Source organism: Propithecus coquereli, unplaced genomic scaffold (genome assembly GCF_000956105.1).
Source record: "Propithecus coquereli isolate 6110/MARCELLA unplaced genomic scaffold, Pcoq_1.0 Scaffold54, whole genome shotgun sequence".
NCBI classification, from domain to species: domain Eukaryota; kingdom Metazoa; phylum Chordata; class Mammalia; order Primates; family Indriidae; genus Propithecus; species Propithecus coquereli.
In genome coordinates, this window is record NW_012151285.1 from 1,109,546 (window position 1) to 1,137,304 (window position 27,759).

General features: G+C 42.0%; 2 protein-coding genes across 2 annotated transcripts in view; both read left to right on the plus strand.

Annotated features, from left to right (window-relative positions):
• The window catches only part of GART (phosphoribosylglycinamide formyltransferase, phosphoribosylglycinamide synthetase, phosphoribosylaminoimidazole synthetase), a 26,491-nt gene extending 19,372 nt beyond the window's left edge, over positions 1-7,119 (plus strand). The window contains exons 16-21 of the mRNA XM_012657389.1: positions 2,271-2,477; positions 3,421-3,558; positions 5,161-5,291; positions 5,530-5,671; positions 6,523-6,638; positions 6,735-7,119. Coding sequence (XP_012512843.1) covers positions 2,271-2,477; positions 3,421-3,558; positions 5,161-5,291; positions 5,530-5,671; positions 6,523-6,638; positions 6,735-6,926 — 926 coding nt within the window. The 3' untranslated portion in view covers positions 6,927-7,119. The remainder of the gene's footprint in view (positions 1-2,270; positions 2,478-3,420; positions 3,559-5,160; positions 5,292-5,529; positions 5,672-6,522; positions 6,639-6,734) is intronic.
• Positions 7,120-17,839: 10,720 nt separating this feature from the next.
• Positions 17,840-19,075, plus strand: DNAJC28 (DnaJ (Hsp40) homolog, subfamily C, member 28). The gene has a single exon (XM_012657390.1). The coding sequence runs from the start codon at positions 17,864-17,866 to the stop codon at positions 19,019-19,021; it is 1,158 nt and encodes a 385-aa protein (XP_012512844.1). The 5' UTR covers positions 17,840-17,863; the 3' UTR covers positions 19,022-19,075.
• The last annotated feature ends 8,684 nt before the right edge of the window (positions 19,076-27,759 follow it).

A 27,759-nucleotide genomic window follows, 5' to 3' on the forward strand; every position in this document is an offset into this window, starting at 1 on the left:
GAACTCCTGAGCTCAAACAATCTGCCCGCCTCGGCCTCCCAGAGTGCTAGGATTACAGGTGTGAGCCACCGCGCCCGGCCGAAACCGGTTGTCTAGTTTTTATCCCAAAGTAAGAGGATGTATAGCCTTGAAACAAGAACAGAAAAAAATAGATCGATGGGGTCGATCCAATTGGGCTGAGCAGGTATTGCAGTCATTTATGAAAGAGATGCAGTTGTGGGTAAAGGAGAGTAGATTCGATGAGCTGGCCCTAGAGTCAGTACATGAACCTGGGAGAGAATCCAAAGAGTCAGAAATAGGTTGTGTAGGAGTGAGGACATGTGCAGCACAAGCTAGGATGGTGCTTAAATGGGGTTTCAGCCTAGTCAGGGAAGCAGGCGGACAGGCTGGTCTGGGTTGAAAGGGAATCCTTTCCAGATCTGTGGAATGAGCATAGTAAGGAGCCGAAGGGTTCGTAGGAAGGTTAAATTAGTGGTTGAGACATTCCTTGGATAGAGTGAGCATGAACAAAAACTTTAAGAAGTATCTCCTTCATCATCCTCTTCAGATAGTTAAGAACAGTGGGCTGCTGATGAATGGGGGAAAGAGGCAGGACTGATTTGTACATTTGCTGATTTCTGTGCTGTGAATAATCCCACGATAGCCAATTTAAAAATGGCTGTTGAGCAGTCTATACATGCTGGCTCTATCACACCACCAGTTAATAATAACATAATGATCACCTCATTAAGAAATTAAAAGTTGATACAGCCAGATTCCTGAAAGCTATTATGTTCTGAGTTATAGGAATGTGTCTATATCCTAATAAAGACCCTTTCCATAACCCCCTGCATCTAAGGTTTCTTCCAGGAATCATACTTTGACAACAACAGATTTAAGTAAGGAATTTTCCACATTAAAATTAAACTTGTGTTACTCACGAAGTACTTGTTCATTTGTAGAAACCGGGCTCTTAGCCTATCAGTCTTTTCTTCTCTAAATAAATACTTTGTAAAACTTTTCACAAAAAATGAGATCACAGTTTGGTAGTCTGCTATTTGTCCTGCCATGGAATACATCATCAGCATCTACTATCACAGTAACATTGTTTTTGATGAAGAGTATTCCATTTTATGGATATGTCACTACTTGATTTTAAGTTGCTGCTGAGTTTTAACTATTGAGCACAGTGAACATTGTGATCTCTAAATCTTTTGAGCTTAACTTTTAAGAACGGACGTTTCCTAGCTAATAGAAACATAATTAAATCTAATAGGGAAGAAGATTCAAAAACATGTAATGCTTTTCTTTTTTGTTTTTTTTTTTTGGAGACAGAGTCTTACTCTGTCACCTGGGCTAGAGTGTGGTGGTGTCATCATAGCTCACTGCAACGTCAAACTCCTGGGCTCAAGTGATCCTCTTGCCTCACCTTCCCAAGTAGCTGGGACTACAGGCATGCACCACCATGCTCAGCTAATTTTTCTATTTTATGTAGAGACATGGTCTTGCTATTTCCCCAGGCTGTTCTCGAACTCCTGGCCTCCCAAATTGCTGGGATTACAGGTGTGAGCCACCACACCTGGCCTATCATAAGTAATTTAATTCAGAATAGTTTTTCTAAATCAGATCCCATAACTGTAGATCCCAAAGAACTATCCAAATTACTTTATTATTCAAGAATTTTATGTGTGTGTATATATATATAGGCCTTTACCTAGAAAATTTTATTAGAGATTTTTATTTTATTATTTGTGATAATAGAGGAAATATCCTTACAGCAAGCCTTAAAAAGTCTAAATTTTAAAATAAATGAAAGGCAGGGAGGGTGGTTGATCTTAAACCTTTCATGTAGCATAACTTCTTGAATGATGTATGCGTTGCCTCTAAATCTGCATATAAGTCACCTAGTTTTGCATTGTACTTAGGGTGCATTTTGGTCATCACAAAGACTCAGCTAAATGTTCACAAAAGGATGGTATGCCAACTTTATTAGAATTTAACTACTAACACGTCTAATCCATTAGGGAGTTTCTAAGGGTCTAGTTAGTTAATGCAGCACAAAACCTCACTGATTTGTGAATACTGGCCAAACGTGTCAACAAAAAAATGTTCCTAATGTCTAAGGTACAAATAGTTCCCAGAAAAAAAAGAACTTTTGAAAGGCCAGTTTATAGCTTTACCCTATATAAAACAGCAGAACCTGATTGTAATTTCTGTATCTTTGTATATTTGCATGCTTTTATATTTGTGTGAGACTATAGGTTAATCCAACAGCTCTTGCCTGTTTTCAGATGCCCAGACCTGGAGGATCCCCAAGGTCTTCTCATGGTTACAGCAAGAAGGACACCTCTCTGAAGAAGAGATGGCCAGAACGTTTAACTGCGGGGTTGGGGCTGCCCTCGTGGTATCCGAGGATCAGACAGAGCAGGTTCTGACAGATATTCAGCAGCACAAAGAAGAAGCCTGGGTGATTGGCAGTGTGGTTGTTCGTCCTGAAGGTAATCGCTCCTTATTTGGTTTTAGGTATATAATCATATTAATAAATATAACGAGCCCTGCCTCAAGCCCTGAGCCCTGCCTCACAAGCTTTTTGCCCACCTTTTATTCCAGCCATTGCTATGGCAACTGTCTTACACACCCACCCCAGTGACGCCACATATCTCTTAATTTCTGCCTCAGGACTCTGACAGCCCTGTGGGCATTCACATATCCACATTTACACCCTCCAGAATCACCTCCCAAAGTAATCTCCCTGCACGCAAGACCCCATGGCTCTCCTTTGTGGTCCAGCTCCACTCAAGGAATAGTGAGTAAGGACTCTGACAAGTTCTGTGCATGAGTTGGCACTCTTTGCTGGAAGTGCTACAACTTGACAGAGTGGCAGAAAATCCACTCAAATTAGCTGACAAAAATGTCAGGGCTTGTTGACTTTTCCTGTTATCTGCCTTTCTTTCCTCTGTTGTGTAGGATTCATCTTCAGGCAGGTTCTCCAAATACCAGAAAGATAACATCCTTCAGCTCACATTACAGTAAGAAAGACCCTGTCTTTCTCAACATTCCATATCAAGTTTTTGAATGGTTTTGCTGGGTCACATGCCTACCCTTGAGACCAGGAGGTCATGGCACTATCATGGATGGCCTCACTAGGAAAATTTGGGTAGTGGGGGGTAGAAAACTGGCAAGCAGTAATATATCCACGATATGCTTCAACATAGTGATGTGTTCTATAGCTCTTAGTCGAAGTAGGTGATTATGTTATCTCCATATTCGGGAAGTTTTTATGAATAAAGTGATACAAACCTGTTATTCATTTTAATCCTTGCATATCTTATTTTCAGAATAAAATGAAGTATTCTCAAGTTTTCATAAAATATTTTTTTCCGTTATTCCTGTTAATTCACAGTTGTTTTTTACTTATTTATGGGTATGTTTGAAATGAAGGTTCCCCTCGTGTGAAAGTCAAGAATCTGATTGAGAGCATGCAGACAAATGGGTCGGTGTTGAAGAACGGCTCCCTGAAAAATCACTTTTCTGTCCAACAAAAAAAGGCAAGAGTGGCTGTCTTAATATCTGGAACAGGTGAGATGTGGCTTTCTCTTCACTGCAGAGCTGTAAGGATGCTCTTCCCTTCTTCCCTACACTTTCAAATTGTAAGGATATTCTCAGCAGAGACTAAGAGGGGAAAGTCATTAAGGAGTATTATCTTTTCAGCATCCTTAGTCTTTCCACTTTTCTTGGGAATTTGAGACAGCTCCCAAAGGAAAAAGTAGAGGATGTCAGAAAGGTAGTTTGTTTAAGAGAAACTAGAAAAGACAGAATGGGTGGAAATTCCAACTTCTTTTGTGTCATAGCTTTGTTATTGATAAATCTTAAGACAATTGAGGGATTTTTATTGTTAATAGTAGTAATAAGAAATGTATGTTTGATCTTTGTGGATAGGGGGTAAAGTAGTAAGAGCATTATATTCTCTCAGATGGATATACCATGATTTTTTTCTCTATTATAAGTAACATTGCTATAAACATTCTTGTAAATATATAATTTATTCTTAAATGCATATCTGATTATTTCTTTAGAATACATTCCCAGAAATGTAATTGCTTTACAAAATCAATTTTAAGGCTTCAGTGTATTTTAGGCCCAAGTTGATGGTAAAGCAAATAAAGTATTGTAAGGGCCATAGTGGTTTATTCTTTTTTTTTTTTTTTCCTGAGTTAGCTTCTCACTCTGTCGCCTGAGCTAGAGTGCAGTGGTGTCATCATAGCTCACTGCAACCTCAAACTCCTGGGCTCAAGCAATCCTCCTGCCTAAGCCTCCCAAGTAGCTGGGACTACAAGCACATGCCATACACCTGGCTGATTTTTCTGTTTTGTTTTGGTTTTTTTTTGTTTGTTTTTTTTTTGAGACAGAGTCTCACTGTGTTGCCAAGGCTAGAGTGCTGTGGCGTCGTCCTCGCTCACAGCAACCTCAAACTCCTAGGCTCAAGCGATCCTCCTGCCTCAGCCTCCCGAGTAGCTGGGACTACAGGCATGCGCCACCATGCCCGGCTAATTTTTTCTATATATTTTTAGTTGTCCAATTAATTTCTTTCTATTTTTAGTAGAGACGGGGTCTCGCTCTTGCTCAGGCTGGTCTCAATCTCCTGAGCTCAAACAATCCGCCCGCCTCAGCCTCCCAGAGAGCTAGGATTACAGGCATGAGCCACCACGCCTGGCCTGATTTTTCTGTTTTTTGTTAGACTGGGTCTTGCTTAGGCTGGTCTTAAACTCCTGACCTCAAACAATCCTCCCGCCTCGGCCTCCCAAAGTGCTAGGATTACAGGCCTGAGCCAATATACCTGGCCCAGAGTGGTTTATTCTTAAGAGTATTGATTTTTCTTGCTTAATTAAACAATTTATTTCTCATCAGTCGGTTTTAAAATCATGTTCCACTGTTTCTACTGCAATGCTAGATGATAAGATAGTATTTTGCAAAAGCAATTATATGTCCTAAAACAAGTAATACCTGTGGTTTTCACAAACTGTTGATCCATTAACCCAATAAGAAGGGAATTTAAACACCTCACTTGTCAACAGTCTTTTTCAAAACATGTATTCAGAAAGCCTGACTGTATCCTATTCAAAATGGCACATACTTCTTTTTAAAAACTGTAAGCTCACTTGTGTTTTTCTCCCTTTTCAGGATCAAACCTCCAAGCACTCATAGACAGTACTCGGGAACCAAATAGCTCTGCACACATTGTTGTTGTTATCTCCAACAAAGCCGCAGTGGCTGGGTTAGATAAAGCAGAAACAGCTGGTATTCCCACCAGAGTAAGTTACCTGGAAAAGTCCCCTTCCTGCAAACTGTATTTAAACTCATAATCTGCCCTCACAGGACCCGGGCCTGTGGGGCATTTGTTCTCTGGACTTCTGCATTTGGGGTGGGTGCCGGGCTTGCCTCTCTACTTCATCCTGTCCCTTCCTTAATAATCTCTCTATACTGGGTTTGTCTTCAAGTTATTTTTGGTAATTCATTGAAAAAGATTGTGCTTATCTTTTTCTATTATAGGTAATTAATCATAAATTATATAAAAATCGTATAGAATTTGACAATGCAGTTGACCAAGTCCTTGAAGAGTTCTCCACAGACATAGTCTGTCTTGCAGGATTCATGAGAATTCTATCTGGCCCGTTTGTCAAAAAATGGGATGGTAAGCAAAAATTGTTTGACATCACAAAGATAATACTTCCGAATAAAATATTCAGAAGATCTTGTGTTACTTGTTTAGAAGCAAGAGAAAATGATTCCCTATATTCCAAAATGAGGAGTCCATCCTCTCTTTAGGAAGCATAGACCATTTCCAAAAGTTGGCAAGGAAGGTATTGTTGCCAGAAAACATATACTATCTTGTGTTATTGCCTTTTTCCCCAAAGCTTTGACTGCATCTTCTTTGCCTTTTTTGTGTACACATTTGGGTAATAAATGCATTTTCCCTCCAAACAGTTTATGTTTTCTTGGGTGAATATAGTCAGCACTTGTGGTATAATATAAAATAGCAATGGCTTTGGTGACAAAGGCACACAGAACTAACTAATCCAGCATCTGACTGGTGGACATGTCACTTTGTGATTTAAGTCAAGGACATAGTGGCCAGACACAGTGGCTCACCTGTAATCCCAGCACTTTAGGAGGCCTAGGAGAGAGAATGGATACTGTGCAAGAACCTCTTGCCTCTTTCTACTAGTATGTGCCAGCAACAAACTAAAGTTTCTTCAAGAGCCCTACCATCCAGCTTGGACCCGTCACCCACTTCCCCATCGCTGCAGGTGCCTGTTCAGAGCCCCCCAGTGTGCCTTTGGTTGTGCAAGGCAGGCACTTGCTGCTGCCAGCGCCTCCTTTGGATGAGAACTTATTTCTCTTTACCTCATTTGGCAAAGAAAACACCTATTCCAGAAATCCAACTCCTGTTTGACTTCTGCTCCTAGTCAGGAAAACATATATTCCTTTTACAGAATACACAGGATTTTTAAATTCTGACCATTGTGCTTTTTTAATTTTTAGGAAAAATGCTCAATATCCACCCGTCCTTGCTCCCTTCTTTTAAGGGTTCAAATGCCCATGAGCAAGCCCTGGAAACTGGAGTCACAGTTACTGGGTGCACTGTACACTTTGTAGCTGTGAGTATGTCTTTTTCAGCCAAAATAGTATTAGTGTTTAGATGTAGATTGCACTGGCTAGAAGGTAATGTTCAAAACTTTGGCTTCCTTTTCCAGGAAGACGTCGATGCTGGACAAATTATTTTACAAGAAGCTGTTCCCGTGAAGAGGGGTGACACTGTTGCAACTCTGTCTGAAAGAGTAAAATTATCAGAACATAAAATATTTCCTGCAGCCCTCCAGCTGGTGGCCAGTGGAACTGTACAGCTTGGAGAAAATGGCAAGATCCGTTGGGTCAAAGAGGAATGAAGCTGCCTAACTCCGGAATGGAGCCACTTTTGAAAGAATTACTTGCTGTTTTCATGGTGGCTTTTTATCATGGACTCAGCCCAAAAGAAAAACTGTTTAAAAAAAAAAAAAAAAAAAGACTTCACCCTTACCTCTTTGGCCTTTTTTAATGAATAAAGGACTCGTTAGAAACAAGACCAGTGCAGCATATCTGAGACATACAGGTATCCTTCCCCATGATCTTTCAGGTTTTACCTGTTCAGGACCTTCATGTTCAGAAGCCAGCTAGTCATTCAGAATTCCTTTCACTTTCAGCCAAACAAGATACCAAAACTCTTAGTCTTTTTGTCTTCTTTTTCTGACCAGTATGACCTCCATTTTTATGAGTTATATGTTTTGTAATCATCGATCATATATTATAGTTTTAAAGCCATGGCTGATGGCTATAATGGGACAAGGAAGTGTAAGGAAATGCCCAAGTGTGTCGCCTGGGTTCCCATTCACATTCTTACTTACTCCCAGTCTGTAAAAGTAGCCCAACTGCTTATGGAACAGCCCTTACCAATCACTGTGCTCATTTTATCTTTGGAAGCCATCAGGTAAGTGGAGCCCTGAGGAGGCTTCCCTCTCCCCAACCAGGGTTGAGACAAAAGGCCTGGTTCTTGTTACAAGAGAGACCATGAAGTTGATTGGGCCCTGAAACCATTTTCTAGCCATTACAAGGACCTGAATACGATGTTGATAAATCTCTGTATATTAAGAAATATAGGCCAGGCACGGTGGCTCACACCTGTAATCCTAGCACTCTGGGAGGCCGAGGCAGGAGGATTGCTTGAGTTCAGGAGTTCAAAACCAGCCTGAGCAAGAGCAAGACCCCATCTCTACAAAAAATAGAAAAATTAGCCAGGTGTCGTGGCTGGTGTGCACCTGTAGTCCCAGCTACCTAGAAGAGTGAGGTAGGAGGATGGCTTGAGCCTCGGAGTTTGAGGTTGTGGTGAGCTATGAAGACAATGCCACTACACTCTAGCCCAGGCAACAGAGCAAGACACCGTCTCAAAAAACAAACAGGCCGGGTGCGGTGGCTCACGCCTGTAATCCTAGCACTCTGGGAGGCCGAGGCGGGCGGATTGTTTGAGCTCAGGAGTTGAGCAAGAGCGAGACTCCGTCTCTACTAAAATTAGAAAGAAATTAATTGGACAACTAAAAATACATAGAAAAAATTAGCCGGGCATGGTGGCGCATGCCTGTAGTCCCAGCTACTCGGGAGGCTGAGGCAGGAGGATCGCTTGAGCCCAGGAGTTTGAGGTTGCTGTGAGCTAGGCTGACGCCACGGCACTCTAGCCCGGGCAACACAGTGAGACTCTGTCTCCAAAAAACAAACAAACAAACAAACAAAAAAATATCTAGCACCAAAAATCATTTTAAATGAAATATTCAGCTGACAAATCTATTAGGTCCTCTTTCACTTTTGTTGAAAGCCAAGTATTGGAAACCATCCAATTTCATCCTAAAGGATTGATTTCCTTTTCTCAGCACCCAGGGACTACCCGGGCAACAGTGAGACCCTGTCTCAAACAAATCCTAAGCCTCACACTGCTGAAGAGACCCTCTCTTAGCCAAGGGGACCCCAGAGAAACCTGACAACTGAGTTCTTCGTCATGACGGGATGGGAGATCAGACACACCTCACTATTCCCCTCCCCTTCAGGGTTTAGACACAACTCACCAGCATTAATGTTAAAATAGAGATCAGAAGACTGACAGAACAGACTCTTTGCGGCAATAAAATACCAAATTATAAACAGGACCCAAGGCCATGCCGGGCAAGGGTTAAGCCAAGCACACCCTACACTTAATGAGTAAACTCTGTTCTAACTGCCACAAGGTTTTTCTTTCTAGCAGCTACACAAGCGCTGGCCTCAAGATAAGCAATATCGAAACAGTTGCAGTTCATCCACTGCCAGATGCTCACTATCTGACCCCCGTTCCACCAGCCATAACTAAGCTTTGATTGGACAAGATACTGATTTCAGAAGCCCACCCACCATGGACTGGTTCTGGCCAGTTTACAGAGGCTGTGCATGCTTTTGTGTCCTAAAAAAAGTCTTTTTGAGGTATGGTGCCTAATTGCAATACATTTAAATGTTCAATCTTCATCCCAAATTGAACATGGGTCATATGTTACATGCATGTTTGTTCAATATGCATATGTCAGGACCATGTCCATGAATATTCATAGCTCCTCCTATAATCTGTTGAGTATGTATACTTGGTCAACCCGTTTAACATAAATCCTTGCCGTAATCCCTCTTCCTTTGAAATGCCTGTCTCTGGTCTTTGACCAGAGGACCTTCTTCTCAGTTTGTCAGAATGCCCGCCTTGCAAGCTATAACCCTTTAGAAGAAATAAAGTCTCCTTTTCTAAATGTATAGATCTTGTGATTTTTTTTTTTAAGTTGACAAGGCATTGGAACTTAGCAGGTTGGCAAGGGAGACCGTAGATCACAAAGATAATGGGAGGACACTGGATCTGAGAGCGCCAGTGAGGTGAGAGGGGAGGAGCCAGCCAGGAAGACCGATGTGAGTGGGCAGGGCAGTAGGGGCCCAGGAGAGAGGCATGTCACCAAAGCTTGGAGGAAGGTGTTTCAAGAAGCAGGGAATGAGCTTCTGATTTCTCTTAGAGGCCAAATAGAGCAAGCAAAGAAGAATAACCACTGCCACACCACATGCACCTTTGAGTAGGCCAGAACTCCCAGGACCTTAAGTTCATGCCTTTGGATGGAGAGGCTTTGGGGCCCTGAGCATGCCCCACCGAAATGCAAACATCCAAGGGGGTGGCATGGCCTGGAAGGAGGAAAGCACGAAGCAGCAGCCCAGAGCTGGACCTGCAAGACAAGGTGCATCCAGCAAGAGGGAAAGGAGGGGCAAAAGCTTCAACTTGCTTTTGGAATTTTCCATCTGGTAGGAAAGGGTTTGAATAATACAAATTCCTGGGGTCTACTGAAGAAATGCATGCAGGTCAAAGAGATCTATTGTATCAGTTTGCTAGGGCTGCCGTAACAAAATACCACACACTGGGGGCCTTAAACAACAGACCTTTATTGTCCCACAGTTCTGGAGGCTGGAAGTCCAAGATGAAGGTGTCGGGAGGTTAGGTTTCTCCTGAGGCCTCTCTCATTGGCTGGCAGATGGCCGCTGTCTGGCTTTGTCCTCACGTGGACTTTCCTCTGTGCTCGCACATCCCTGGTGTCTGTGTCCAGCTTTCCTCCTTTTATCAGGATATCGGTCAGATTGGATTTGCATTTCCAAATATGTTGGTGGTGCAAATTGGTTCATCCTTTCTTCTTAATTTTTCTTCATATTTTTTCTTTTCTTTTTTCTTGGGGCATTTTCAGGAATAATCCTTTCTTGAAAGTAATTTAGCAATACCTATTTACTCACAAAATACAGCAGCCACCTTTCTATGGCTGTACTTAAAGAACCATGTCATCCTTTTTACAGGCTGCAGAGCATGGAATGTTTCACAATTTATTTTTCTAACTCTCTGTAATTCGATTGTTTCTTTTTTTTTTTAAACATTTTCAGAGGTAACTATTAATAAGATCTCAAAGCGTGTGTGAATCATTCTTATGCTGAGCATACCTGCTAATTAATTAATTAATTAATTAATTTTTTAAGACAGGGTCTGACTCTGTCACCCAGGCTGGAGAGCAGTAGTGTGAGCACAGTTCAGTGCAACCTGCAACTCCCAGGCTTAAGTGATCCTCCCGCCTCAGCCTCCAGAGTAGCTGGGAGTACAGGCATGCGCCACCACACCCGGCTAATTTTTATTTATTTATTTTTTGTAGAGACAGATCTCGCTGTGTTGCCCAGGCTGGTCTCAAGTGATCCTCCTGCCTTGGCTTCCCAAAGTCCAGGGATTACTGTCATGAGTTCTATAGCAAATAGGGTTATTGACAGTTATAATGTAATTAGAGTTTTGTTGCTAAATCTTTGACGATTGGTGAGCAATGAGAAAAAGAAAGCACACACTCTATGTCCTGGTCTTTTTAACTTATCAAAACATTTTAAAGGGTGAGAAAAGCACCTGACCATATTTTAAAAGAACCAAATAGAAATTCTGGAGTTGAAAAGTATAAATGAAATGAAAACTTCACTAGGGGACTCAGCAGTAGATTTGAGTTGGTAGAAAAAAGAATCAGTGAACTTGAAGGTAGATCAAATAGAGATTATGGAACTGAGGAACACAGAGAAATAAGAATGAAGGAAAATGAAGAGTCTCTGAAAAATGTGGGTCACCATTAAGTGCATCAGCATATGCATAATGGGAGTGCCAGAAGGAAAGGAGAGGGAAAGAAACAATGGCTGAAAACTTCCCAAATTTTATGAAAAACATTAATCTACACATCCAGGAAGCTTAATGAACTCCGAGTAGGATAAATGCAAAGCAATCCACACCCAGACACATCACAGTCAAATGCTGAAAGCCACAGACAATGAACATACGCAGTAGCAGACACTAGGGCACAGGCACACTGGGTACCATTGGGTATACCCAATACACAGGAGAAAAAGAAAGTAATGGGGCCGGGCGCGGTGGCTCATGCCTGTAATCCTAGCACTCTGGGAGGCCAAGGCGTGTGGATTGTTTGAGCTCAGGAGTTCGAGACCAGCCTGAGCAAGAGCGAGACCCTGTCTCTACTAAAAAATAGAAAGAAATTAGCTGGACAACCAAAAATATATATAGAAAAAATTAGCCGGGCATGGCAGTGCATGCCTGTAGTCCCAGCTACTCGGGAGCCTGAGGCAGGAGGATTGCTTGAGGCCAGGAGTTAGAGGTTGCTGTGAGCTGGGCTGACGCCACAGCACTCTAGCCCAGGCAACAGAGTGAGACTCTGTCTCAAAAAAAAAAAAAAAAACAAAGAAAGTAATGGATTTAACTTTAGATAAAAATGCTTTACCTATAAATGAAGTCCCAGGTTTCCCAAGGACTGATGAAGTCTCTCCACCCTGCAGTTGGGATCCCATGTCTACCCATAAACTCATTGGCACACTTTTTGCTAAACTCTACCCAAGCTGCCCTGGCTATAGGGCCAAAGCACCTCACTTTGGTGGACATGAAATAAACTCTTGATTAGCTCTGTGTCCAAGTGCTGAGCTCAGAAATGTTTAACAACAGGCTGTCCTGGGAATAAAAACTCTGATTATACCATTTGCTAATTTCCATGGTGTAAGTATTCCCACCATGACTGAATTCAAGCTACCAGTGTGGTATCACTGAATGTGGAGTTGACCCTCAAGAGCCAGTGTGAGCTGGCTCCAACCAATCCGTCACTGGCTCCGCCAGTCTGTACATACAGGGAAAAGGGCAGAGGAAGGGTCAGATGTGCTGTACATCTTCCCCATTCTCTGTATACGACTTCTTATAACATCTGTCACACTCAAGTGCTGTTGCTTTTATAAAATTTGCTCTCCCTTCTAGGATGTAAATTGCACCAGAGTAGCTAAAACTGCATGACTTTGCTCATCTATATATTCCTAGAGCCTAGTACATGCCTGGCACTCAGAGAATATTTTTTTCTATTTTTTAAAAAACAATGTAAAAAATTTTATTAAAAGGCTTTTAAAGAACAATTTTAGGTTTACAGAATAATTGAACACAAAGTACAGAGAGTTCCCATATATTCCCTCTCTCCACTTCGCCCCCCCCACCCCTCAATTTCCTCCATCCTTAACATCTTGCACTAGTGTGGAACATTTGTTATAACTGATGAGCAAATATCCACACATTATCAACTAAAGTCCGTAGTTTACATTAGCGTTTATTCCTTGTGTTGTATAGTTCTACGGGTTTTGCCAAATGCATAATGTATCGTTTATACCACCATTCCAGGTAGCATACAGAATAATTTCACTGCCCTAAAATCCCCTGCGTTCTACCTCTTCATCCTTTGCCCTTGACTACTCCCAACTCCCGGCAACTACTGATTTTAAAAAATCCAGTATCATCTCACCCAGAGCTCGAGGTCTCCCTGAACAAGCCCTAAAGTGAAAGGGTCATTCAGGGGCAGCCCTTGGGTGGTGGGAGTTTTGAATGAAAGCACCCTTGCATCTCATTACAAAGCTATTCTTGGAGTTACACTGGCCTTAAAATCAATTCTCTCTGCTAAGGCATCTTGGATGGTTCTATAGCAAATACTGCTATTGACAGTTTTAATGCAATTAGAGTTTTGTCGCTAAATCTTTGACAATTGGTGAGCAATGAGAAAAGGAAAGCAAACACTCTATGTCCTGGTCTTTTTAACTTATCAAAACATTTTGAAGGGTGAGAAAAGAAGCAAAAGAGTAGTTGTGTTGCAAAGTGGTGATTTCCATAAACATGCTGGATAAATGTAATATGGGTTGGAAACAATTCAAAACTTGATTCCCAGGCAACTGATGTGCATTTGTTTTCCCACTAGTAGCCAGCAATTAGAGGGCGGTATATACATTATTCATAATTTCAAGAAACAGAAAGTGCTATAGGTCAGCATCAGTCAAATGCAGATTATTTAGGCTCAAATGACAATAAATCACTTCAAAGCTAGAAATGACAGTTAGACAGCCTGGGCAGGGAAAGGCAGTTTACCATTAGCAAAGTTCCACAAATCCTATTTATGGCCCTTATTAAACCACCTTAGAATGGCTTGATGACCGGTTAATCCAGCTGGGAAGAGGGAAAGGGCAAAATATCCAAATGAGTCTTTTCTTTCCCACAGTAACTTTTTCCTGATTCCTCTTATATTTTATTCTTATACTACTTAAGTTAATCAACCTTTCTTTTAAAGCTGACATTCTCTTTGTCAAATTTCTCCTCAGTCAGAGTAAAAAAGGAATTGAGATGGTATGCAGAGAGTAAAGTATATTCATGGTGCTTCCTGGAATTATAGCTCCAGATGATACCATCTGCAAATGTCATTGGACAATGTGTAGTTTTATTTAGAGTGTAAAGTGCACTTAAATCAATCTCCAGGGAGGTGTGGGTTTGGTTATTGCGGCACTGTGATTTATTGGAAACAAGTCAACTTCTCTGCAGTTATTATGAAACCAGCAAACAAAAGAGAAAAGAAAGAGAAATGGATTAAAATAGAGCTCTCATTGCTTTAGTCAGAGTGTGAAATTACAAGACATCTGAAAGCACAAAGAGAAAAAAGAGTTTTCTTTTGTAGTGCCACACTTCTTGCAGTATCTCAGTAAATATTTAATGTAACTAGAAAGTAATCTGTTTCTTAGTAAGCTTAAAAACATGACACCTATTTTCTACCCATTCAGTAACACAATTAATGATTAGGTTTTGGTGTGCTAACTAAATTTGTGCCAACCATCTACTCTCCCCTTTGAAGGGGAAATCTGGCCGTGCATGGTGGCTCCCGCCTATAATCCCAGCAATCTGGGAGGCCAAGGCGGGCGGATCGCTCAAGGTCAGCAGTTCAAGACCAGCCTGAGCAACAGTGAGACCCCATCTCTACTAAAAATAGAAAGAAATTGGCTGGACAACTAAACATATATACAGAAAAAATTAGCCAGGCATGGTGGCACATGCCTGTAGTCCCAGATACTCGGGAGGCTGAGGCAGAAGGATTGCTTGAGCCCAGGACTTTGAGGTTGCTGTGAGCTAGGCTGATGCCACTGCACTCTAGCTCCAGCAATAGAGTGAGACTCTATCTCAGAAAAAAAAAAAAAAAAAGAGTTTATGTGTTGCTCTGAAGGACATCATTAGGTCAATTAGTGAAATTGGAACACTGTAGATTAGATAATATTGTATCTATGTTAAACTTGCTGAATTTGATAACAGTACTGAGGTGATGTAAGAGAATATCCTTGTTGTGGAAAAATAAATACTAAAGTTTTTTGGGGTAAAGGGACATATATGCAATTAACTTTTAAGTGTTTTCAAAATAAAAGGACTTTTATGGTAAAAGACAAAGAACGGTAAAGCAAATGTGTCAACTCTTGGCAGCTGACCCAATACCAGCAATTGCTCACCTCTGCATTTCTTGTATGTGAAAAAAATAATCCAAGTCAGTGTTACCTACTTTATACTTCGTAGTTGAAAGTGTTCCTTAGGGATAACTCAGCCAACTTCAATTCTCCTTCTACATGTACACAATATCATACTATAAAATTGATGCTCTGAAAGAAATACATTTAAGAGTTCTAATCCTTGATTTACTATTTGCCAATCTAACCAAGCCACTGAACTACAGGACTAAAATATAATTACCAGTAAGATGCAGACATCAAAATGAGATTTGTGACGAGTGCTTTGTAAAATGCAAAGCGCTATACAAGTGTTTTTTTAAACTGTGCTTTTTCTTTTATGTTAAGATGTTGACTAGAAGAATTAACATTTATAGAAACCCTATTTTCTGTCACTAAAAAAAAAGAAATAAAAAAGAAACCCTATTTTCTTTCACACAGGAGTTATTTTATGATAATTGCCTGTTTATAACTAAAGCCCTCTGAATCAGAATTTATACTGTACCTTTTTCTGTGCACCACATAGAAGGCAATAAACGATTATATTGTTTATAACTCGAAAGGTTAGTACCTATTTCTGGCTCCTTTTAGGAGACACAGTCATAACAAAAAAATATTGCATAATATGCCAGGCACTGTGCCAAGTGGTTTTTATACATTGTCCAATTCTCACAAAAAAAGTGAGTGTGATGCAATTATTAGCTCATCAGATGTAAAATGGGGAAAATAATAGCACTTATAGTACTGTTGTAAAGATTAAAATATACAGAAAGTACTTAGCACAGTGCCTGGCAAATATTATGTGCTAAACACAAGTTTACTATTTCCTGGTACCCTCATTTCACAGAGAAACACAGACAAGTATCTTGCCTAAGGTCCACAGCAAGCGGAAGAAACAGGACTTTCAATTCGGGTCTGAAAATTCCCAAGCCTCTGCCTTTTCTTTCTTTTTATCTTTTCTTTCTTCGTTTTTAAAAATTTGCTTCCTGTACAACAGGGGAAATGTTCAATCCCCACGTCAGTGGTTGAACTCGAAGCCAGAAGATCTCTAGTCTGATTTTGTCCTCCGGCCTGTCGCCAGCTCTGTCAACGCCTGGCCTAGCGAGCTGCCCAATATTACTTGCCGAATTACTGAAAGACCAAGTTTCTTCGCCCGGGTTAGCTACTGAGTGGCTTCGTGATCTCGGGCAAGGTCGTTCAGGTACCTGCGCAGGTGTCCCCTTCTGCAAACCCGAAGATGCTGTTCGGGTACCGTCTGGGAAATGGCCTAGTCTTACCCTGCCCAAAACAAGCTACCGACGACCATTGCCCTCCGAACCACAGAGACTTCAGGGTCCCAAACATTCCTACTCCGCCAATATCTGGCCTCCCACCTGGCCTCAAACCATCCCAGACGCCCCTGCGCCCCTCCCCGGAGGCGCAGGCGCACAGCGCACCTCCCCGCGCAGTCCACCTCCCACGATCCCACTCGGCCGAACCACCTCGGCTAGGGGCGGGGGCGGAGGCGGAGGCGGAACTGGTCACCCAGGGCTGGACGGAGCCTCCCAGCTGTCCTGGGTCCTCTTGGGTAAAGTTCGTTCCAAGAGAGATTCTCAGTTTCCCTGGTGAGGTAGGCCGCCTGTCCCAGTCAGGTGGGATTCTGCGCTCCGCACCCTCCTGGTTCCCCTCAGCGTAAAGCTGCAGATGGTCTAGTCCGGCGGGGACACCGGCCGCCCTCAGCGGCGGGGACGCCGGAGAGCGAAGGGCGGCGCGAGCTGACGGCGCAGACGCGCAGTATGGGGGCGGGCGCCCGTGGTCACCTTCATTGCGTCTGTTATGGTGAGTAGGGGGCGGGACGGGGCGTATGCCAGGTTGGGACTGACCTCCTTCCCAAGGGCCACCGCTGGGACAACCACCACCATCCCAGCCAGTTGTAAAAGCCGCTGAACCCAATTGTCCGGAAAAGGGGTAGGGTCCCAGGAGCTCCGTTTTAGGGTTTACATATAAAAATCCCACTTCCAGTATTTCACTGCCATTGTCTATGTACACGTCTTTTTCCTCTACTGGATGAATGGAAGGGCTCACCATTCATCTTGGTTTTCCCAGCACCTAGCAAATAGCTCCTTCCCAACGAGCTATGGAAATTAAAGTCTTTCTTCTTCCTTCTTTTTTACTTATGTATGTATGTATGTATGAATGAATGAATGAGACAGGGTATCGCTCTGTTGCCCGGGCTAGAGTGCAGTGGGTCATCATAGCTCACAGCAACCTCAAACTCCTGGGCTCAAGCGATCCTCCCACCTCGGCCTCCCAAAGTGCTGGGACTACAGGTGTGAACTGACCAGTGCCTGGCTACTTAAAGTCTTTTGGACCCTTGATTCTATTCAATCCAGTATCAGCTTGGGCATATACTTTGTAATATTCTCTTTCATGTGCTTAAGTCTTCTTATGAGAAGGCTCCTTGAGAAGGTGAAAACTTTGATACAGTAATTGAAGAAATAGTGGTGCTGACGAAATTTATAATCTGCTAGGGCAATTAAAGAAGAGTCCTTATCATTGTTCCCCAACCCTAACCATTTTGCTTGCGCCTTGTTCCGTGACTTAGTTAAGTTGCTTAACCTTCTGGACCTATCTTTTCTTGTAAAATGAGAAGATTGGATTAGATGATCTCTAAAAACTTTCCACCTGTAAAATTCTGTGGTTAGGAATAGAATCCAGATCATATCACAATATGTTAATGCTAAGCTTCATCAACTTCCATTTCTTCGCCAACATCATTGAAATACAGCTACAAGAATTTTGACAGCAGTATTAGAAAGTACTGCCCCTTATTGTACTTGTAGGTTCACACCCTGTCATCTTCCTTATTGCTGAAATTTAGAAATTAACTGATAACACAACTTCATTCAACCTTTATTTGTTGTTTTATAGATCTTTGCTAGGAAGAACTCTGGGTACAATAATGAACACAAGGTACATGATGATGCCTCAAATCTTAAGATCTCATCTGATAAATGCTTCAGTGATTCCTGATCGAATGAAAATGCTTCCATATCTCGGTGTCATTAGAAATAGAATGATGTCAACCCATAAATCCAAAAAGAACATCAGAGAATATTATAGGCTGCTGAGTCTGGATGAAGGATGCTCTGCAGACGATGTCAGGGAATCTTTTCGTAAGCTTGCCAAACAATACCATCCAGACAGTGGCTCTAATACCGCTGATTCTGCAACATTTATAAGGATCGAAGAAGCTTATAGAAAGGTGCTTTCCCATGTGATAGAACAAACAAATGCCAGACAGAATAAAGTTGAAGAAGTGGAAGAAGAAGAAGAAAAATTCAAATATAAAACACCTCAACACAGGCATTATTTAAGTTTTGAAGGTATTGGTTTTGGTACTCCAAGTCAACGAGAGAAGCAATATAGGCAATTTAGGGCAGACCGTGCAACGGAACAAGTGATGGAATATCAAAAACAGAAACTACACAGCCATTATTTCGCTGATAGTGTAATTGTTAAAGATGTAAGACAGAGCAAAGAACAAAAAATAACTCAAGCTATAGAACGTTTAGTGGAGGACCTCATTCAAGAATCAATGGCAAAAGGAGACTTTGACAATCTCAGCGGGAAAGGAAAACCTCTAAAAAAGTTTTCTGGCTGTTCCTACATTGATCCTATGACTCACAACCTGAACAGAATATTGATAGATAATGGATACCAGCCAGAATGGATCCTCATGCAAAAGGAAATAAAGGATACTATTGAGCAACTCAGAGAGGCAATTTTAGTGTCTAGGAAAAAACTTGGGAATCCAATGACACCAATGGAACAGAAGCAGTGGGACAAAGTTTGTGAGCAGTTTCAAGAAAACATCAGAAAACTAAACAAGCGGATTAATGATTTTAATTTAATTGTCCCCATTCTGACCAGGCAAAAAGTCCATTTTAATGCACAGAAAGAAATTATCAGAGCCCAGAAAATATATGAGACTCTTATAAAAACAAAAGAAGTCTCAGATAAAAAAACAAATAACACTGATAATGGAGGAGAGAAAACACCTGGGGTCAAGACAGGTTTTTTTAACTGGATACATCTGTGGAAATTTATTAAAATTTGATCATTTTGATGTTCACGATCACAGTACTGCCCCAAGTCATTTTCAGTTCCACTGTCATCTGACATAGATGCTGAGAATTTAAGAACTGTGTGCCTTTGTGGAATACTTTTCACAAAACTGATCACATCCAGTGATGTGTGAGTGAGATATCTATCAGGTTTGCTCTGAGGACATAGCAAGAAAAGAAGAGAACTTGCTTTTGAAGAAAACAGTTTAATCCATCTCAGAGTTAAATGTCAGTTATCAAGTGAAATGAGCTAGGACTGGGTCTCAGACTTGGGAATCATACAGGGTATTCCAAAAGTCTTAATGCAGCTTTAAGTTCTAATAACTTAAAAGTACTTACTGTTTGCCATTTTCAGACACAGGTACTTAACAATAACAAAACTTAAAAATGTTTTATTAGGGCCAGGCAGGGTGGCTCATTCCTGTAATCCCAGCACTTTGGGAGGCCAAGGCAGGAGGATCACTTGAGGCCAGGAGTTCAAAGTAGCCTGGGCAACAGAGTGAGACGCTTGTCTCTACCAAAAAAAAAAAAAAAAATTAGCTGGGCATGGTGATGCATGTCTATAGTCCTCGCTACTCCAGAGGCTGAGTGCAGAGGATTGTTTGAACCCAGGAATTCAAGGTTACAGTGAGCTATGATTGCACCCCTGCCCTCCAGCCTGAGTGACAGAGCAAGACCCTGTCTCTAAAAAATTATCAAAAAAAAAAAATTATCAAAAAATCTCAAAACTGAGGAAGTGTAATGAAATGTAACTAGGTAAACCTCCAAATGATGTATGTTTTTTACAAGTTGGCTACATTTAAACTCCTGAGCTTATTAAATCTCAAAACTGTTCTAAGATTTTTGGGGCACCCTCTATATAGGTGGAAATGTTAAGAACAGGAAATTAGCCTGCTGGAGTTACTGCACTCTTTTTATAAAGGCCTTCTCTGTGGATACTGAATGAAAAAAACACCAAACATTTAGACTGTACTTTTTCCTGTCTAACTTCTTGATTTGTTGGCTACAAAAATTAATCAGTCAAGCTAGTTGATGTAGCAATTCTAGAAATAGACTCCATTGTCCACTTTTAAAAAGTTTGAGTGTATTTTCTGATCTTTCAGAGGTGATAAAAATCCTTGGGCTCAATGGTGATATAAGATTTTACTTGTAGCTTCATCTCTAATCAGAGACTGAAATGTTAGGTTTCCATAAATCTACCTTAAGCTTCTTTATGTCTTCAATCAGACTCCTCAGATACTTTTCAGTGATGTGAAAATCTCTTTTGCCATGTAAACAGGAGTGGGAAAGTAAAAAAAAAAAAAAAGAAGAAGAAAATCCTAACTTAGGGACCCTTTAATAGACAAAGACAAGATGTCTGAATTTCGTGTATCTGCATCTTCGACAAATGATAAGAGATTGACATCCATGAGATTGTTGTGTCCCATCCACTTTTCAGAGAGTCTGACTTGGCCAGGCGTGTTGGCTCATGCCTGTAATCCTAGCACTGAGAGAGGCTATGGCAGGAGGATCGCTTGAGGTCAGGAGTTTGAGACCAGCCTCAGCAAGAGCAAGACCCTGTCTCTACTAAAAATAAAAAGAAATTAGCTGGGCAACTAAAATAGAAAAAATTAGCTGGGCTTGGTGGTGTGTACGCCTGTAGTCCCAGCTACTTGGGAGGTTGAGGCAGGAGGATTGCTTGAGCCTGGGAATTTGAGGTTGCTGTGAGCTAGGCTGACACCTTGGTACTGTAGCCTGGGCAACAGAGACTGTCTCAAAAAAAAAAAAAAGAAAAAACAAGAAAGTCTGACTTGTTTAAGTATGGATAATTGTTCTCACCATAGAATTAGGTAACTTGAAGGACGTGGAGTGTGGTCAAAAGAGCCGATGTGTTTCCTTTTTAACCCAGAGTGCTGTGTTATAGATGTGGTTCAGAAGCATGGCACTAGCCACTCTCAGCTTGGAAGAACAAATTATTTTGTAAAGTGTGTGATAGTTAAAACAAGTAAAACTACACCTTCAAAAGGAAATTTTGAGCCTTTCTGCTCCTACATGCTAGGGCTTTAAATGGCATAATATGTGATCATTTTATTGAATGAATTATCATTTGGCTTCTACAATGATAGTATTACTCTAAAAAAATTGCCAACTGTATGAAATATAGCTTAATAATAAGACATATAGTTCCAAAAACATTTTAGAAACCGTAATTCTGTGAATCTTGTTAAAAATGGGGATTAGATGTAAAAGGCCCAATTGCATTACAGCAACATAGATGAATGGACCATTTTCAATATTGATCAATGAGAAGGTAAGATTATCAGAAAACTATAAAATTCTTAATTTCAGCACAGTGCACTTTATGTTTGTAAGTGTTGTCTATACTAATAAACTCATTTTAATGATTATTCAGTGTTCCATTCTTGTAATAGTAATAATAATCATATTTTTGGCTGACCACCTAAATAAATGTGTTTTTTTAATTTTTTTTTTTTTTGGACACAGAGTCTCACTCTGTCGCCCAGGCTAGAGTGCAGTGGCATCATCATAGCTCACAGCAACCTCAAACTCCTACCCTCAAGTGATTCTCCTGCCTCAGCCTCCTGAGTAGCTGGCACTACAGGCGTGCACCACTATGACCAGCTAATTTTTCGTTTTTTTTCTTTTTGTAGAGACGGGGGTCTCTTGCCTCAGGATGGTCTTGAACTCCTGAGTTCAAGTGATCCTCCCGCCTCTGCCTCCCAGAGTGCTAGGATTACAGGCGTGAGCCACCTTGCCCAGCCGGTTTTTAAAATCTTTTTGACTGATAATACCAAAGCTAAATGTGACATAGATCCTTCTGTTCAAGAGGACAAATCCACTTATGTAAAAACAGATTCACTTATTTAACCAAATTCCAGGCCAGAAAGAGGATTTTGGCCAGTTTATCAGAATTTGTTGAATTAGAATTTGACACTTACTGTCTCTAATGATGGCAGTATTGACCTTCTAATGTTAGTGTTCACCTTCTGTCAGCTTTTCAAGTGTAGTGGTAGTTTATTGAGATTTCTGAACTCGCTATAGGCACATACCAAACTCTGCCCAGTTCCCAGGCTTTTCATGGCTCCTGTCTCTATACCCCATTCCTCAACTCCAGGACCAGGGCTCTGGCCCAACACCTTGTGGATAGAGCCTCAAATCACTGTGCCTTGTTTCCCTGCTCTGAATTGGTTCTTGCCCTTCTATATGTCTGCATCTTGGTCTTAGTACCTTAACTGGCACCTCAGGACTGAAGTTTAAGTCCCTTGAGAGAACAATTGCATTACTATCCGTTTGTTGCATCATTGTGCCCCCAGGACATAGCTCTGCTCTTGGGGGAACCCCTCTCAGGCATGGGGTCCCCTTAACCTTGCCTCTGTGCTTGGGCCTATTACTTCCTGATATACTTCCCTGCTACCAACTGCCTGGGTCCCCATCACTGGGCCTCAGCCACCATTTGGGACATTCTAACCTCCCAGGGACTATTCTTGCTGATTTGCCTGTTCCTAGAAGTACTGCCGGTCCCTTTTGTTCATTCCACATAGGTTTATTGAAGTCCTGAAAAGGAATCCACCACTCCACCGTCTGCATTCTCAGAATCTGTAACTGAGGGAGGGCAAATGGACTCAGCCTCAGAGGTAGCCCCCTCAGATACTCATGTTGCTTGGTGTTACCGCTGCCACCACCACCACCCTGGCTCCAGGCAGGGGACACTGGGTTCCCTATACTCTTCTGGCCTAAGGGCAGAGCCACAAATTCCATAATACCCCTTGCCTGGCTGAGACCAGATTGGAGCCTCCAAATACCACGTTTCTCCAGGCTCAGAGTTGGCATAGGGAAGGGAAGACAGTCCCTAGGATGGAAGAACCTTGCCTGTGGCCCTCTCCAGTTATCCTCTGAGCCCAGTTCCTAGCCTGCTGTGCAGTGGCAGAGCCCACCCATTCTCCCACCCTGGAAGGGAGCTCCCCAAGCATCCTGAGCATGCCTCCACTTCCCCAAATCTAGACCCCGGAAAGTAAGGCCTAGGGATTTGCTCTCCTGTCAAGACCCACGGCTTCTCCAGATGGTTGATGTGTATGCCACTGTCCCCCAAACCCGCTAAGAGAAGAGACAGACCCTACCCAAAGGTCTCAGCAGGACAGATACATCCGAATACACCCCAGTAAGCTTAACATTGTTACCAGAGAGACCTACTCAGAGTTGTGGGGAGGGGGCCTACCTGGTGTACAAATGTAAAGAGAACATCTGTGCCCTTGAGGACCTTCTAGCAAGAAGCACTTGGTCTGGTGGTGACTCTGCTTTGGCATTTATTTATAGCTGGGTCTATATGTTCCCAGTGGATAAGCCTCATTCCGTGGTCTCATCCTCTCAACTCTTCTGCTCAGACACAGTTTACACCACAATTTGCCCAGTTGAGTCCCAGGATTCTCAGTGAGCTCTGCTTAAATGATGTGGTGGACAGCTGCTGTGCTTTTGGCTGCCTGTAATCTTTCGAATGGCACATGTCGACAGTGGCAGGCATCATTCATCAGGGGAAGATGTGGTTCCTCGCACAGGAAGCCAGACCTTTGACGTTGGTCTTGGCAGGAAAGAAAATCTCTCATTTCTTACATATGCTCAGAAATAGGCATGTGACCTAGGCTGTGCCACTGAGACTTGTCCTTGGGAGACATGGGTTCAGTAAGAGGCAAGGGAAACAACACATTGGCTCTTAGTGGAGGTTCTACTTTGCTGGTGCAGGAAGGTGGTGGCTGCCAGGCGGAGCTCCTGGCAGAGAAGAAGCATCAGTGCTCATGGCAGTGGCAGCCAAGTTCCTGGCTTCAAGAGTGTGGTGGCCACAGCAATGGTGGTTTTCTCCCAGTTCTTCAGTGTGTTTGTAAGTGTTGTTCCTGGAACAACAGGGGCTGTCATTTGCAACTAAGAACGGTGACTGGGGCAGATAAGATCATGAGAATCTCATGGCTCTGGGATAAATGAGAGCTATAAACTGGGTTATAGCACATGGTGCACGTGGGCTCTGGCTAGAATATCAGTTGTGCCACTCTGTGTGTGTGCAGTCCTGGGCATATCACCAAACTTCACTGACCTACAGATTCTCATGTGGAAGTTGGAATCATGATCAGTATTAGGAGGGTTAAAGAGACATTATGTGTAGAGAATCCAGCACGGTTTCTGACACATAATGACCACGTAATTTAACACTAAGTATTAAATTATGTATACTCTTGTGCTAATATAATAATAAATAGAAGTTCTTATTTATGATTTTTTTAAATGTTTCATAGTTCTTCTTTTGGAAAGGACTTGATTTCAAAGCCAATCTTGCCAGTTTCAACCGATTTCCTGAATTTACTGAAACTGCTATCATGCCTTGAGCTAGCAGAGGGCTTTAAAAGAAAACATAGAAGCCAGTGACTAAAGGCCACATATTGTAAGATTCTATTTGAATGAAAAGTCTGGGATAGGCAAATCATTAGAGATAGAAAGTAGATTAGTGGTTGCCCAGGGCTGTAGGCTTTGAGAGGAAATGAGAAGTGACTGCTAATGGAGATGAGATTTCTTTTGGGGGTGATAAAAATGTTCTAAAGTTGATTGAGATGTTCTAAAGTTGCCCAACTCTGTGAACATACTAAAAACCATTGAATTGTACATTTTATTTTATTTTATTTTACTAGTCAAGTGAAGCAGTGTAAGTGGAAAAGGAACAAAGGAATCTGTAACCAGTTGTGATCAATTAGCTGTAAACACCACTGCACTTGGGCCAGCTAGAATTGTACATTTTTTTTTTTTTTTTTGACACAAAGTCTCACTATGTTGCCCGGGCTAGAGTGCCATGGCATCAGCCTAGCTCACAGCAACCTCAAACTCCTAGGTTCAAGCAATCCTTCTGCCTCAGCCTCCCAAAGTAGCTGGAACTACAGGCATGCGCCACCATGCCCAGCTAATTTTTTTCTATATATTTTTAGTTGGCCAATTAATTTCTTTCTATTTTTAGTAGAGATGGGGTCTTGCTGTTGCTCAGGCTGGTCTCGAACTCCTGACCTTGAGCGATCCACCCGCCTCGGCCTCCCAGAGTGCTAGGATTACAGGCATGAGCCACCGGGCCGGCCCCACTGAGTCTTTCTTGCAACAAATAGTTACTCATAAGAAACTGAGCAGCGGCTTCACATAAACAAGAATCTGCAAAGTGGAGAAAAGCTAGATAAAAGCAAATGCATATCTTGGAGAAATGACTGAGAGAAAATGGTTTTTAATTAGGTAGACCAAACTTTCTATTCTAAAACTCAGCAGGTGAGCAATGGCAGTAAAGATCTCAATTCTCACTATATCCCATTTTACCTCATGGTGCCCACAGCCTGACAAGAAGGAGAGGCTTAAGGAGCCTGCCTGCCCTCCCTTCTCTTTCTTCTCTCCAACACCCAAGAGAAGTGGCCCTGAGAAGTCATGACTCTAGCTTTGCAGAATTAATAGCTCCCAAGTTATCAGGGAGCTGGCAGAGGAAAGAAAAGTGCCTGTGCATGGCTTTGGGTCCCACTCTGACACACTTGAGTATTTTGAAGAATTTGGGAGATGCCTGTTGTAAATTTGACACTTATGGGCCTGCCTGCCAGCGGCCCCAAAGACGTGAAACCCAAGGGCAATGGATACATCAATTGGCTGGTGAAGCGTTATGTGGCACAACAAAGTAAGGTGATAAATCAGATTCTTTATTTTGGAAAAAAAACTTTTATTATGAAAATTTGCATACATATAGTAAAAAATTCAGTCAATGCAAAAGGATAGACGATGAACAAATGAGTTCCCTTTTACTCCAGGCCTCCTCCCCAGATCCAGACCTCCTGAACCCATTCCTAGATGTATTTGTCTGGTCAGCAATCTTGTTCTCAGTTCTTGGTGTGGCAGTTGCTCAGGGCAGGATTAAGGTGGGACAGCACCAAGATGGGGCGCCTGCTCTTGTCCTTTTTCCCCAGATGGGACAATTGTTCAAGGCAGCACCAAGGATCTACCTAACATAATCACCATCAATGATTTCTTGTATATTTGTATTCTTTTCTATTGCTGCTGCAACAAATTACTGCAAACTTAGTGACTTAAACAACACACTTTTATTACCTTACAGTTCTGGGGGCCAGAAATCCTAAGTGGATCTCACTGGGCTAAAATCAAGGTGTTGGCAGGGCTGTGTTCCTTTTGGAGGCTCTAGGGAAGAATCAGTTCCCTTGCCTTTTCCAGCTTCTAGAGGCTATCTGCATTCTTTGGTGTGTGGCCTCCTTCCCCCGTTTTCAAAGCCAGCAATAGCAGGTTGAGTCCTTCCCATATCACATCGCTCTGACTCTCCTCTGCCTCTCTTCAACTTTTAAGGACCCTAGGGATTACATTGGGCACACCCAGATAATCCGGCATAATCCCTCTATTTTAAGGTCAGCTGATTAGCAATCTTAATTCCATTTGCAACCTTAATTTTCCTTTGCCACATAACATCACATATTCATAGATTCCAGGGATCAGTACATAGATCTATTTGGGGGGCCATTTGTCCTACTACCACAATATCCTTCCAAAAGTTTATATATATAATTTATATATACGCATACTGTCTCTCTGTAAAACATGCACGCGAATGTGAAAACAACTCTAGACACTCTTTTATACCTTTTTCTTCACCTGCCTGTTAATATATCTTCAAGATCTTTCCAAATCACCAAATATCATCCTATGTCATTATTTGTTAAGCTTGCATGGTATTGTTGTATGATCTCATGGAAATTAGAACTCATCGATACTGAGCAAATGAAATAAATAGCAGTGTAAGTAGCAGTGCAAGGCTACATAAAGAGAGACCACAATGCATAGAGAGGAAAAATGCAAGCTGAAGAAATCAAGAGTAAGGAATGAGAGACGGCATACTAAGGAGACATAAGGCATGAGGTACAAAGGTGATAATAGCTCACCGTTTACCCTTTCTTTGCATTAACTCGTTTAATCCTCACAAGCACCCTAAGACATAGGTACTCTCGTATTAACTCTTTTTTTTTTTTTTTTTTGAGACAGAGTCTCACTGTGTTGCCCAGGCTAGAGTGCCGTGTCGTCATCCTAGCTCACAGCAACCTCAAACTCCTGGGCTCAAGCAATCCTCCTGCCTCAGCCTCCCAAAGTAGCTGGAACTACAGGCATGCGCCACCATGCCTAGCTAATTTTTTTCTATATATTTTTAGTTGGCCAATTAATTTCTTTCTATTTTTAGTAGAGACAGGGTCTCGCTCTTGCTCAGGCTGGTTTCGAACTACTGAGCTCAAACAATCCGCCCACCTTGGCCTCCCAGAGAGCTAGGATTACAGGCGTGAGCCACCGCGCCCGGCCTAGAATTGTACATTTTAAATGAGTGAATTTTATGGTATGTGAAAAACTGTTTAAAAAAAAGAAAAAAGAAAAAGGAAATGTCCCCAAATTTGGTAGGTTGATTGCCACTTTTCATAGGCAAGAAATGTCTTTGGAAGCATAAAAAAATTAAGAGAGCTTTTTTTGTTTTGTTTTGTTAGACACAGGGTCTCACTCTGTTGCCCAAGATAGAGTGCAGTGGTGCGATCATAGCTCACCGTAACCTCAAACTCCTGGGCTCAAGTGATCCAGACTCATTATGTTGCCCAGGCTGGACTCAAACTTCTGGGCTCAGGAGATCCTTCTGCCACCTCAGCCTCCTGACTAACTGAGATGACAGATGTGTGCCACCACA